The sequence below is a fragment of the Petaurus breviceps genome, unplaced genomic scaffold (genome assembly GCF_028583685.1).
Source record: "Petaurus breviceps papuanus isolate PSGF00001 unplaced genomic scaffold, PetGlider_PUasm1.0 178, whole genome shotgun sequence".
In the NCBI taxonomy this organism is placed as follows: domain Eukaryota; kingdom Metazoa; phylum Chordata; class Mammalia; order Diprotodontia; family Petauridae; genus Petaurus; species Petaurus breviceps.
In genome coordinates this window covers 23,357,480-23,369,748 of record NW_027185777.1, presented here as the reverse complement: position 1 = coordinate 23,369,748, position 12,269 = coordinate 23,357,480, and the positions used below count along the sequence as shown (strand labels likewise).

At 35.7% G+C, this 12,269-nt stretch overlaps 1 protein-coding gene across 11 annotated transcripts in view; it reads left to right on the top strand.

The window, feature by feature from the left end:
• Positions 1–11,271, top strand: part of ARHGAP12 (Rho GTPase activating protein 12) — a 164,180-nt gene extending 152,909 nt beyond the window's left edge. For all 11 annotated transcript variants that reach the window (XM_069086451.1, XM_069086458.1, XM_069086457.1 and 8 more), the window contains 5 exons: positions 5,206–5,304; positions 6,978–7,055; positions 7,794–7,928; positions 8,202–8,304; positions 8,911–11,271. In XM_069086451.1, coding sequence (XP_068942552.1) covers positions 5,206–5,304; positions 6,978–7,055; positions 7,794–7,928; positions 8,202–8,304; positions 8,911–9,085 — 590 coding nt within the window. In that variant the 3' untranslated portion in view covers positions 9,086–11,271. The remainder of the gene's footprint in view (positions 1–5,205; positions 5,305–6,977; positions 7,056–7,793; positions 7,929–8,201; positions 8,305–8,910) is intronic.
• Positions 11,272–12,269: the final 998 nt, after the last annotated feature.

Genomic DNA, 12,269 nt, shown 5'->3' with positions numbered 1-12,269 from the left:
GCCCTCTTACCTCCTTGCCTACTGTAAAATATATATAGATATATACACGTATATTTGTACATATCTATATATGTAGATACTTTGGTAAGTATCCTCTGGCATGTATGTTTTCTTTTCTCTCCCTGGTGAAGAACATCTACTTTGTTTCTAGTTCATTGCTTTTACAAGAAATGCTGCTATAAATACTTCGTGTGTTTGAACAGGTGTAATCATTAGGAAGTACTTCTTTCTGTTGTGTGAAACTGCCTCACTGTAACTTCTATCTGTCATTAGTCTGAAGCCTCTCCAGTAGAGTAGTGCAAGACACACACACATCTGTGCATGTGCACATGTGTACAAACTATACTTAGGATGAATTCTCATTTAAAGTGAAGCTCGATGACATCTCTCATGTCTTTTCTCCCCCCAGGCCAAGTGCACTCACTCACTTTGATCTTCGTAAGATGTAGTTTTGTGAACTGCCACTGTCCTTGTTGCCCTTCTCTGGAGAGCCTTCAACTCTTGATTCTGTGAGTCAGGGAATATTATTAGAAAAAATAACTGGGTACAGCCAGTTGCTTAGTGCCAGAAAATTGAAGGAGTATCAGGTGAAAAGCTCAAGGGAAAAAAAGGGTAGACTTTAGCAGTAGATTGGCAGCTTTCTGAGGTTATGGGAGAAGCAGTGGAGGCAGAGTAGTTTACAGTGGATAGAAGTAAGCGTGCCAAAGAGGAAGGACTTTTTGCTCCAGAAGGTGATGGTCCGGTGAGGGATTAGTTGGGAAGTCCAGAGGTAAGCACAAGTTTATAGGTGTTGTTGAGAATGTGTTTATCTTTGTTTTTCAGTTTTAAATAAGCAAAAGATCTTTTTCTTTATGGAATTAAAGTGTTACATAGTGTTGATACAAGATTCAAGCCCCCCTTCATATCACAGATCGTTTTCTCCTCAAAACTGCTCAGATCTCATCTGAAGGTTTTCTTCACACACAAACATTAGTGCTGTATGTTAAAACAAACTTCGTTTCCTACTTATATTAGAGCTTATGTATCAGCTGTGACAGCAGCAATATCTTAGTAACTTTTTACAGTTAATGCAAGTCTGTTCTTTTACACAAAAACCACTTTTCCTAACCTTTTCATCATTAACTACTCCTTGTGAAAAGGGTCATAGAGAGACACTGTCCCTTAGACTTCTGAGCAAAGCAGGTAACAAGTTCTTTATTTACTTTATTTTACCTTGTACAAATTTTGTCAGAAACTTGTCAGCCCTTTTTCCCTGTCTGACCTGGCATTCTGTTTTATGCTTCAGCAGCATCACTTTGTTTCTCTGCTTGTTTTATCCTCTCCAAATGTTCTCCACCATTTATCCCTTCTTGGAATTCTTATAGATGGACACACGGATACCTCTCTTCGTGACTTCCAGAAGGTGTCTTCTGTGACTGAATGAATAAATGAGTCTGTTGCTAGGAATAGGAATTCAGTAATAAGATAGTCCTGCTTTAAGGAAGGTCGACAAAGAGAGGAGTTGTGGCTGTGGATGGGTGTTAGGGTTCAGGGAGTCACCAAGATGGTGAGTGGAGCCATTAGAGAGCTGAGTGAAGCACCCTTCCAGTAGCAGCGATAGCTGGAATTAGCTTGATAAGAGAGCGACCTATCTCTGTTGAGGGTTTCCTGCCGAGGCACTCTTTCTTCCCCAGTCTGGGCAGTGCAGGTGCCCACATCACAGTCCCAAAACTGCATCATCTAAGCCCTCAAAAGTGTCATCTCTTTAGATCTGTCTGGTGGTGGGAAGGGTGCATGGCATAACACATGGTGAGAAAATGGCTGGTTGTGCCCCTCCCTCAGTAAGGAACATTGCAGTTAGGGTTTCCATTTCCATCCCACTGAGCTTAGGGCATAATGACCTTCCAGAGCCCATTCTCTGCACTTTCACATGTGGAGCCGGAGGCACAGCCAGTCTTGCTGACTCTCCTTCCAATTATTTCCCAACTATTAAGTGTCATATTGGATGTATTCCATTTTGTCCAAATACACATTTTTTTATCTGGATAGTTTTTCCCCCTTCCTTCCACTTTCAGTTTAACTCCATTTGTTCAAGTGGTCAAGTCTCATTGGTCAAATCCAATTTTTTTTCCCCCATTATCATGCTTAGCCTAGAGAACATTCCAGAAGCCTTAACTGTGCTAGCAGTGTTCTCTGTATCACAGTTATCTAATAAACAGTGATTTAATTGGAATTGACTTTTAAGCTGCACTTGAGAAAGCCAAGTATTCTTAAACATCATCAACATAGCTATTTATTTCTCATTTCCACCTTTTCCTTTTAATTGGAAGGAATGAGAAGACCAGCAGTGTTCTTGAGTTCTCTTCCCCCACTCAGGACTTTATGGCTCCTTTAGGTTTTTGTGGGTTTCTTTTCTCAGTAACATTAATAATCCCAGTTTCAATCATCTGAATTAGCAGTTAATATGGTTTATGAGAACTTAAAATTAATAATAACTGAATTTACACTGCCCCTTAAAGTTCACAAAGTACTTTATTTACAACACTGTGAGGTAGTGAATAGTACAAATGTTATTAATCTCCCATAGATGAAAAAACTGCCAACTCAGACTCAGAGACATTGTAACTTTATAATGACAAAATTGTGATTCAAACTCAGGATGACTGGTTGCAAAGCTAGCCTGCTTTAGACTGTTTTATGTTGCCTCACTTAAAAGATTTTCACAATTTGAAAAACAATTATGCCTTAAAGAATACCCTGGTGGGAAGGCTTCTCTATGAAAAGTCAGCCACGTTAAACATAAAAATATCAAACCATTCCAAGCAGAGTTGGCTGCTTCTCAACAACTTAAGATAAAAGCGCTTGCATATTTTTCTTCCACTACTCAGAGTGAAGATGAATACGGTGACCATAGCCAGAACTGTGAAAATTCCAATTTGAATTTGTTCCTTGTCTTCTCTTTCTGTGTCCTTTTCTCTTTTACTTCCTCTTCCTGTTCTCAAAGCAACAAGATAAACTTGCAAATTGATTATCTGGTAATGCTTTCTCAGAAAGATATTCGTACAAACTCATTTACATTTTAAGCCCTTTATTTCCAATTTTAGAATTTAAAAAGTTTATTCTTATAAAAAGGAATTTGGGACAAATTAGGTGAAGAGATTGGGAAAGGGAGGCCGGGAACAGCTGTAGTCACACTAGATTGGTTGCCTGGCCTAAAAGGTGAGCCTGATTTAGAGCTTTCTGGGTGTTTGGGGTGGGGGTGGGGGGTACTTTGACTTTATTTCCCCTATTCTGAATACAGTCATCCCTCCTCTTTGTCTCTACCATCCAGACTTAGTTACATGATTTTTGTACTAATCTGTCTCCTGCAGAAACAGCAGGTGGGTGCAGTCATTGAGCTTTACTTGTCTTATGTGTTAAAGATGATCAGAATTATTAAGAATAAATGTTTGGGATGGGGCCTAGAGTTATTCTCAGTTTTTCACCTTGACGGGGTACTGTGCCCCTAATCCCCACAAATGTCAAAGGACAGCTGGAATTTGGATTCTTGGTCAACCTTCTACCACTACTCCCTCAAACCCCCAACCCCAATTTCCCAGCCTGAGAACAGATTAAATCCCTTCCTCTAACTATAACCTAATCTTTACCCTCCCATCTTTATTCCCCAAGGGCTCCCTCAGACACATACTTTGGGAGAGATGGCCATTTTGTTATTATTCTTAATTGGTCCTTATTTCTGCTATTATTATAATAGTTTTCTACCATGACTGTTTCTTTTTTATCTTACATTCTAGAACACCTAAACCTCTATTTTAGTTCTGTCTGTGATTATGTAATTTCCAACAAAGACTGGGTCTTTGGTAATTTATTTTCTCCCTTAATAAAGGTACACCATCATTATCCCAGTTATGTTCCAGCTAAAACATAAACAAATTTCGTAGAAGAGACTGTGGAAAAGACTTTTGTAGAAAATTAAACTAATTAGTTGACTAACCTAAATAAAATGCCAGAAATATCCATATAAAAATTTGTATTACGAATAAACAAATGAATTTCCTAGGAAAGCATGTTTGTTATAATTAACTCAGAATTTTTTTTAATCCAAGAAATGAACCAAAAACACATCCCAACTTGCTCTACACTCAGCTTTGTAATTACTATATCTAAATTGCTGATGTTTGAGCTTTGCATCTCTTCACAACTTAATTTTTTTCTTAAATGTAAACAGTATTTTATTTTTTCCAATTACATGTGAAGACAGTTTTCAGCATTCTTTTTTTTTTCTTTTTCTTTTTCTTTTTGGAGGGCAATTGGGGTTAAGTGACTTGGTCACAGGCTAGTAAGTGTTAAGTGTCTGAGGCCGGATTTGAACTCAGGTCCTCCTAACTCCAGAGCCAGTACTCTGTTCACTGCGCCACCTAGCCGCCCGTCAACATTCATTTCTTATGATTTTGAGATCCAAGTTTTTCTCCCTTTCTCCTCTTCCCCCTCCCCAAGATAGCAAGTAATCTAATATACATGTGCAGTTATGTAAAACATATTTCCACATTATTCATATTGTGAAAGAAACAGAACAAAAGGAAAAAATCATTAAAAAAAAAACAAAGAAAGTGAAAATAGTGTGCTTCAATCAGCATTCAGTCTCCATCAGTTCTTTCTCTGGATGTAAATAGCATTTTCTGTCATGAATCCTTTGGAATTATCTTGGATCATTATATTGCTGAGAAGTGCTAAGTCAGAATCATAGTTGATTATTGCACAATGTTGCTATTACTGAGTATGACATTCTCGTCCTGCTCACTTCACTCAGCATCAGTTCATGTAAATCTTTCAGGTTTTCCTGAAATCCTTCTACTCATAATTTTTTGTAGCACGATAGTATTCCATTACATTCATATACCACAACTTATTCAGCTATTCCCCAGCTGATAGGCATCCCCTCAGTTTCTAATTCTTGACCACCACAAAAAGAGTGGCTATAAATATTTTTGTACATGTAGATCCTTTTCCCTTTTTTTACTCTTAAAAGAGATTTTTGTCTTATTGCTGAATGATTGGAATTAGAAAACTTCATTGGGAAGTTTTAAAAATGAAGTAAATCAGTCTTTGAAAGCTTTATCATTTCCATAATTTTACTAATTTCATATACTTGATTTTGGATCTTATTGACATTTTGTTATTGGAAGAGCATTATTTTTGAAATTGCCTTTTTCTTTTGTATTTCAGATCAGGTGTTTGGTTCCAATCTTGCAAATCTGTGTCAGAAAGAGAACAGCACAGTGCCAAAGTTCGTAAAGTTATGCATCGAGCATGTTGAGGAACACGGTAGGGAAAATAAATGCTTCTTAAATTAAAATAACCTACCATCTATTGCTTTACAGAACATTAATCTTTGGGAATTTGTTAAGTGGGGATGGGGAGGATCTTGACCTGCCTTGCGTTTTATTCAAGTGGCAAAAAGAATAGATTTAGGTTCTGTGATGGAAAGCATTTTGGCACTCAACAATGAACCCTGACTATGGCTGCACTTGTTTGTTTGTTTGTTGTTAAAGCAAGGGTTAAGTAACTTGCTCAAGGTTACACGGCCAGTTATTTCTGGGTGTGGTTCTGAGTGTCTGAGCCCGGATTTGATCCAGGTCATCCCAACACTGGAGCTGGTGCTCTTACTCGCTGTGCTACCTGGCCGCCCCATGGGTGCATTTGTTTTAAACTAAACATAATACAAATAGGTATTGAATCGCAGCAAATAATTTATGGAATATGTAGTACCCTTGGAAGTGGGTCTGAATTGGCAGTCACTTCTGATAAAGAAGGTGGGAGATGAGGTTAACTGTGGAGGAGTGTTTCTGTAGGTCATGTTACTGAGGAGAAAGTGCATTAGCATAGTTTAACTTACTATGAAATTTAATAAACCTCTATGTTGATTTTGTTTCTTTATATGTAAGTATCTTGGTTAGGCTTAATAGTAGTAGCAGTACATTGAAGGTATCTCTATTAATTGATTATACCAATAGAACATTAGAAATAACATGCTCATATAAAATATTCAGTTCTTATTACTTTAATTCTTGACAGTATCTCATCAACCTTTGAACTCTTCTCATTATGACAATAGTAATAGTAACTTTTCCCACACAACCTAATTGTTAAATGCTTAACAGTGGAATAAAATGTTCCTGGCAAACTAATGCATACATTAGCTTTAAAATGCCTTCATTTGTTTGGTTTAATTGTGTAAATTTGAAGAATGGTCTAAGTCTAATCATAAAAGCTCTTTTGTCAAATAATTCAACCCTTCTCATATTTATTTGGTTTCCTGATTTAATTAAATTTGAAAGTCAAACTTATCTTTCCTATGATACTATTTTCAGCTGACAGGAGGTGGGACAAATATTTTGTATGTACGTTTACCTTTTAAGATAAATTTGGGTGTCAGCCTAATTTTTATTAAGATATTTTTTGAAGTTTATTTTTAATTTATGATTAGTGACAGCGACATTCTCAAATTTCCAAATGGCTGTTTCCAGCTCCTTTTGTATACATCTCATTTACACATGATTGTTGTTATGTTTTCTCTCCCATTATTAGGCTGTAAGTTTCTTGAGGACAAAAACTGTTTTTGCCTTTCTTTGTGTCCTGTAGGACAGTGCCTGGCTCAAGCACTTCAGTGACTAGTTGATCTCATCTATTTGGAGAACAGGAGTAATAAATGTTAAAATTACACTCTTTTATTAACATTAATTTAGATTATTTCTTATGAAGTTGGCACACTATTAACCTGTAAGTTTTTTTCTTACAAACTAAATCCAGTTTTTAAATTAAAAATTGCCCTCCCCCCAAAAATCCATTTAGTTAAAGTATTTGCCTCTTAAGTTTTCTTTAGGCTAATGTTAATGATTAAATTTCAAAATCAGGACAGTGCAACCTGGAGAGACAAATGACCCTTTTAGCATAAACCCTGTGTGGAATTTCAAACACATTCTCCATCTGTCTCTTAGGTTTGGATATTGATGGGATATACAGAGTAAGTGGCAATCTTGCAGTGATACAGAAACTAAGATTTGCAGTTAATCATGGTAAGTACTGGGGTGGTACATTATATGTTGCAGTGATATTTCCTATAATTGGAAATTACCATCTTTATCTTGCTTCTTTAGTTTCTTCTAGCCAAGACAAATAGTAATTTGGTAGAATTAGTTAAAACGATTTTTATTGAATTTATAGTTTTTAATTGATAAATTTTGTTTTAATACATCATGCATATGTACTCCCCATAGCATCATCCACAATGTACAATCCCTGAAAACTGTTTAGTAAAATAGCATAAAAGTGATTATGACTGATAGTCCCTACAGCTTGGCTCTTGAGTAGTTCTCTCTTTATTAAAAGGGTCTGTGCTTTATAAGCTAGTCCAGTGATGTCCAGTGGTTTTTGAGCTGGATTTTGTTGCCTTTTAAAGTTGTCTTCATTTGCATAATAATGCATGTTTTTGTTTTAGTTCAGCTTTATTCTCTTCTATTGCATCATACAAGTGTACTCAGATGTCTGAATCATTTGTTGTTCTATGTGATAAATTGATAGTCATTTATATTCACAAACTACACTTTCTTCAGCCATTCCCCAGTCATTGGACACAGTTTGTTTCCGGTTTCTAGAGGTTACAGACATCGCTTCTGTGAATACTTTCATGTAATTAGGGCTCTTATTCTCAGTAAATTTTTTTATAAATCCAGTAATGGGAACGCTGAGTCAGAGGTATGAGCAATTTTGTAACTTCTTTGAATAAACTAATTCATATTCTTACTCTCTTTCAGATGAGAAATTGGATTTGAACGACAGTAAATGGGAAGATATTCATGTTATCACTGGAGCACTCAAAATGTTTTTTAGAGAGTTACCAGAGCCTCTCTTTACATTTAATCATTTTAATGACTTTGTTAATGCAATTAGTAAGTATAAAGTACATTAAGAAACGTATAAAGATCAATTGTTATGAATTCTATGCAGAAATTAATGTTATCTCTGCCTCTTTCCCGTGTTTGAAACTTAAACTTTAAGCTTTGTTTTCAAATTACAGCAATTTCAAATATGACCACTAGATGGCACTGTATGTTACCGAGTGTCCACTGCTTCCTACCCCCGCGCCCCCCCACCCCCCCTGTGGTCTTTAACTTCCTTCAGAATCAGCTACAGAATCTTCAGTTGACTTCTGTCTTTTTCAGAACAAGAACCAAGGCAGCGAGTTGGTGCTGTCAGAGATTTAATTAAACAGTTGCCAAAGCCAAATCAAGACACCATGCAGGTTCTTTTCAGACACCTCAAAAGGTAAGCACTACCCCATTAAGAGGAGACAAATCTTAGAAAAAGAGGTGCTGTTGATATCCCCTAAACTGAAGTTATGGAGGTTTTAGTTTTTTCTTAATATATAACCACTGACTTGAAGAGTTAACTCTTCTGATGCTGGAAACACTCCCTGAAAAAATGAGGCAACCTTTTTTTTCCCCTGTAAGTTAAAAAAAATAGCATGAAATGAGCAAAATGTTATTTGCAAGATCCATATGTCTTTAAGTTAGGCCCAATTCAGGAAGGGGCTCTTTAATTTAAAAAAAAAAAAAGACTAAAGTGCTATACTTTGAAAATTTTCTTTGAGAGTGTTTATAGCTATACATTCAAGTTGTGCTTACCCAAAATAGTCACAGATGAAACTGGACTGAATGACTACCTTGAGTAAATATATAGTATTTGTGCTCGGCTTAGTAACTTTCTCCTCAGTGAAGGAAATCAGAATTACTAGTTTGTTTTACAAATGAAAACTACTGTCACCACAATACATTTGGAAGAAAATTGTCCTCCACTTTCTGTTTATTTTTTCTTTTTAACATATTGCTGGTTCTGAAAAAAAAAAAAATGTGTTTTTTTTTTCTTCCTCAGAGTTGTAGAAAATGGAGAAAAAAACCGAATGACCTATCAGAGTGTTGCAATTGTTTTTGGTCCCACTCTGTTAAAGCCAGAGAAAGAAACTGGTAACATAGCGGTTCATACTGTATATCAAAATCAGATTGTGGAATTAATTCTTCTGGAACTGAACTCCATCTTCGGACGCTGAGGCTTATTGGAGATGGAACCAGGGAGAAATGGGAGTCAGAATCCATCAGATTGCAAATCTTTGTACATGATGTATTACATTTGTGGACCAAGCCAACAGCTCGATGATTTTGCACTTTTTTTGGAGGGTAGGGGGAAGGACGGCTGGGAGGAGGGTCAGGGTGTGTCTGGGCCCTCATGTTTATTGCTGTTATTGCAAGTTGACATTTTTAATTATTTGATCTTTTTCATTGAATATTTTGGATTCTTATCCTCTAAACATTTGTCAAAATTATAATTTGCAATCATAGCATAGGCATATACACTGGATTTCTTGGAGAGAAAACGAAGATTAAGGTTGATCCCAGGCTGAATGGTCTGGATTTGTTTTTCCTCACTTCTAGGCTCATCACTTGATAGGATAATACCCACTATTGGTTACTTTGAGAACTCTTTCAGGGCATTTTGAGCAAAACAAAATGAATCAGTTTTTTAAATCTATGTATTCACTTTCCAGGATTTCTGCATGCAGTGGCCAGCTGTCAGTCTCATGCCAGTGCTCACAGTGGTCAGTGTAGTTTACAATTCCCCAGATAGAATCCTTTGATTAAGCCTTGCTGTCTTTTACTCTGCTGCACAGCATCCAGACTGGATGTCTTAGCTGCTTGATAGAGCAGCATGCTAATAGTACTTCAGACACTGAACTCATAAGGAGATCCATCAGAGGATATTTTCTGTGACATACTGGCATTTTTCTCTAACATAAGTCAGTTGTTCAAGGTATTTCTTGGCCTGCCTTGTTTGCTATTCTGAATTACAGCTAATAATCCTAATTAAATGCTGACTTTATCTACTGCCATACTGAGTTCTTGATATGATCCTGTGGTAGTGAACTTATTTGATTGTAAATATAGGCTAAAGACCTAATGACCTTCAGCTTGTGTATATAATTGTGTTGTATATTCTCAAAGTACATTCTAGTCACACATTTCTAATCATGGTTATATTACCTATAGGTAATCCTTCCAGTGAATATTAGGTTTCCTCCAAGAAACAGGCTATTATTTGGGAAAGCTAACTGTGTGCACTTTTAGATTATAATTACATTTGCAGGCAAATCACTGTAATGCAAATGGTACTGGAAAAATACTGAATAGGCTTGCTAAATGGTTAATGCACTACATGAGGAGCCTTTTAGGTTATTTAATATGTACAGAATACATTGGGAAAATGTATTACAGAATTCTAACTCTACAGTATAGTAGTGGAAACCCATGTGTAAATTGGCTGGTTGTTGAATGGAAACTGAGATTGCTAACTTGGGGAATTTCTTTTTACAGTACTAATGTAGATTGACTTGTATAATAAAACAGGTTTTGGAAGATTTTCTGACAGGGAGCATGGTCTGCTGAAGATTTTTTTAAAAATGTATTTTTCTAGACTAACTGCTACATATGAGATGTCTAATCCAAATAAAGAAAACAATAAGATATTTAGAGATTTTTTTCCATCACAGATTTGCATGAATTTTTTTTGTTGAACTTCCAAGCATGCTTTATACCTCAGTTTTCTGTTTTGTTTTTTTTATCAGTTGAAACTGGTATTTCCTGTGGTAAATATCACTGTTTCCCCCATCTCATACCCTATCCATTTTTAATGTCTTAATATTTTGAACTGGTCTGATTTATAAGCAGATGTATTGTATTTTACAGGATGGTTTCTGTAGGGAGGGGGGAATAATTTTTGGTATAATCTTTCTAAAAACCTTCCACCTGAGTTAAATGGTAAAAATGTTTGCCATTATGAACTTGTGGATTTGGTTACATATGCCAAATTATTTCCTAGCTGTCAGATAACTGATTGTTCAAAGGAAGAGGGAAGCAAGACAAATCACAGCCTTCCTATTTGCAAAAATTGTATTTAATGGCACAACATGCTTTAGGGCTTCATAGCAGTTTCAGACTAGGAAAACAATGTGAGGCTTAAAGCATTTTTTTTTCTCTCTGTAGCCATAGAAATACTATGGAGAGATCAAAAGGTACAATTGTCCTGTGATTCTTGTTTGTGTATGTATGTTTTGTCTTGGTGTTCATTGTTCCACGGCTAATCTCTTTTATTGTAATATTGTATGTACAATGAATGTCTTCTGTGTTTAATCCTCTGTGAATTAAAAATTGCCAGTGTCACTTTCATTGGTAAACCACCAAACTAGTAATATGTGTTCTGACCAAAAGGGTTTCATTTTACAGTAGAAAACATACTAAAAGCTAAAATCTGTTATAAGTAAAATTTCAGTTTATAATCTTTTTCTTAAACTCTCAAGGGAAATCTAAATTTGGTTTTATATTTTTTTAAAGGCACAAAAAAACAGACGGGAAAAGAAAGATGGTTTTAAATGTATCACCAGGGAAGAAAATGTCTTCCTTCTAAAATACCACATATATCAAAGGGATTTAACTATTTTTACCTGATAATATTAATCATTTGGTGACATAATACCTCAGAATGACAGAAGTCCTCAGATAATAAGTCTTAGGAAAAGAGCAAAACTGGAATATTTTCAGATAATCAGGTAATCTGTATTTAAATCTGCATTGACATAGCTAAGCACCAGTGTTGAAAGGTACATGCCTGGGGGCATTTTACTGTTTTTTTAAATATGTTCCTCTGAAATTACAATTGAAATTCTGAAAATTTAGTTAGTAATTAGCTTTTAAAGTAAGCATTTTCTTGCCGATAATGACTGGTTCTGCATATTCCTACAGGCTTTAGTTTAAGGTGGTTTTGTTTGTGTGTGTGAGTGTGTGTGTGTGTTTTTTTTTATTAAGAGACCCACTTGCTTCAAAAACATAGCTTCAAATTGTTCAGATTAAAGTACTAGTTTCTATGGAGAATTGGAAAAGAGAAGAAAATTAATTTTATGAGTACAGTAGTCTTCTGAACTTTAGTCCTCAGTTCCACTATAATAAAATCTGCTTTTATGAAAACTCTTTAGCTACTAAATGTAGTTTTTGATAGAGTTGGCTTGTATATAAATTTGCCTGTATGTTAGTTTGCGGGGGAAGGGAAGGTTTTTTTTTTCTTTCTACATTTATTCTATCCTAATGTAATTAATTCAGTTCTTTTACATGAAACTTTAGTTGGGAATCAAAAAGAAACTACCACCCCCAAACCTAGCAGTGGCCTATTGGAACAAGCCATAAACT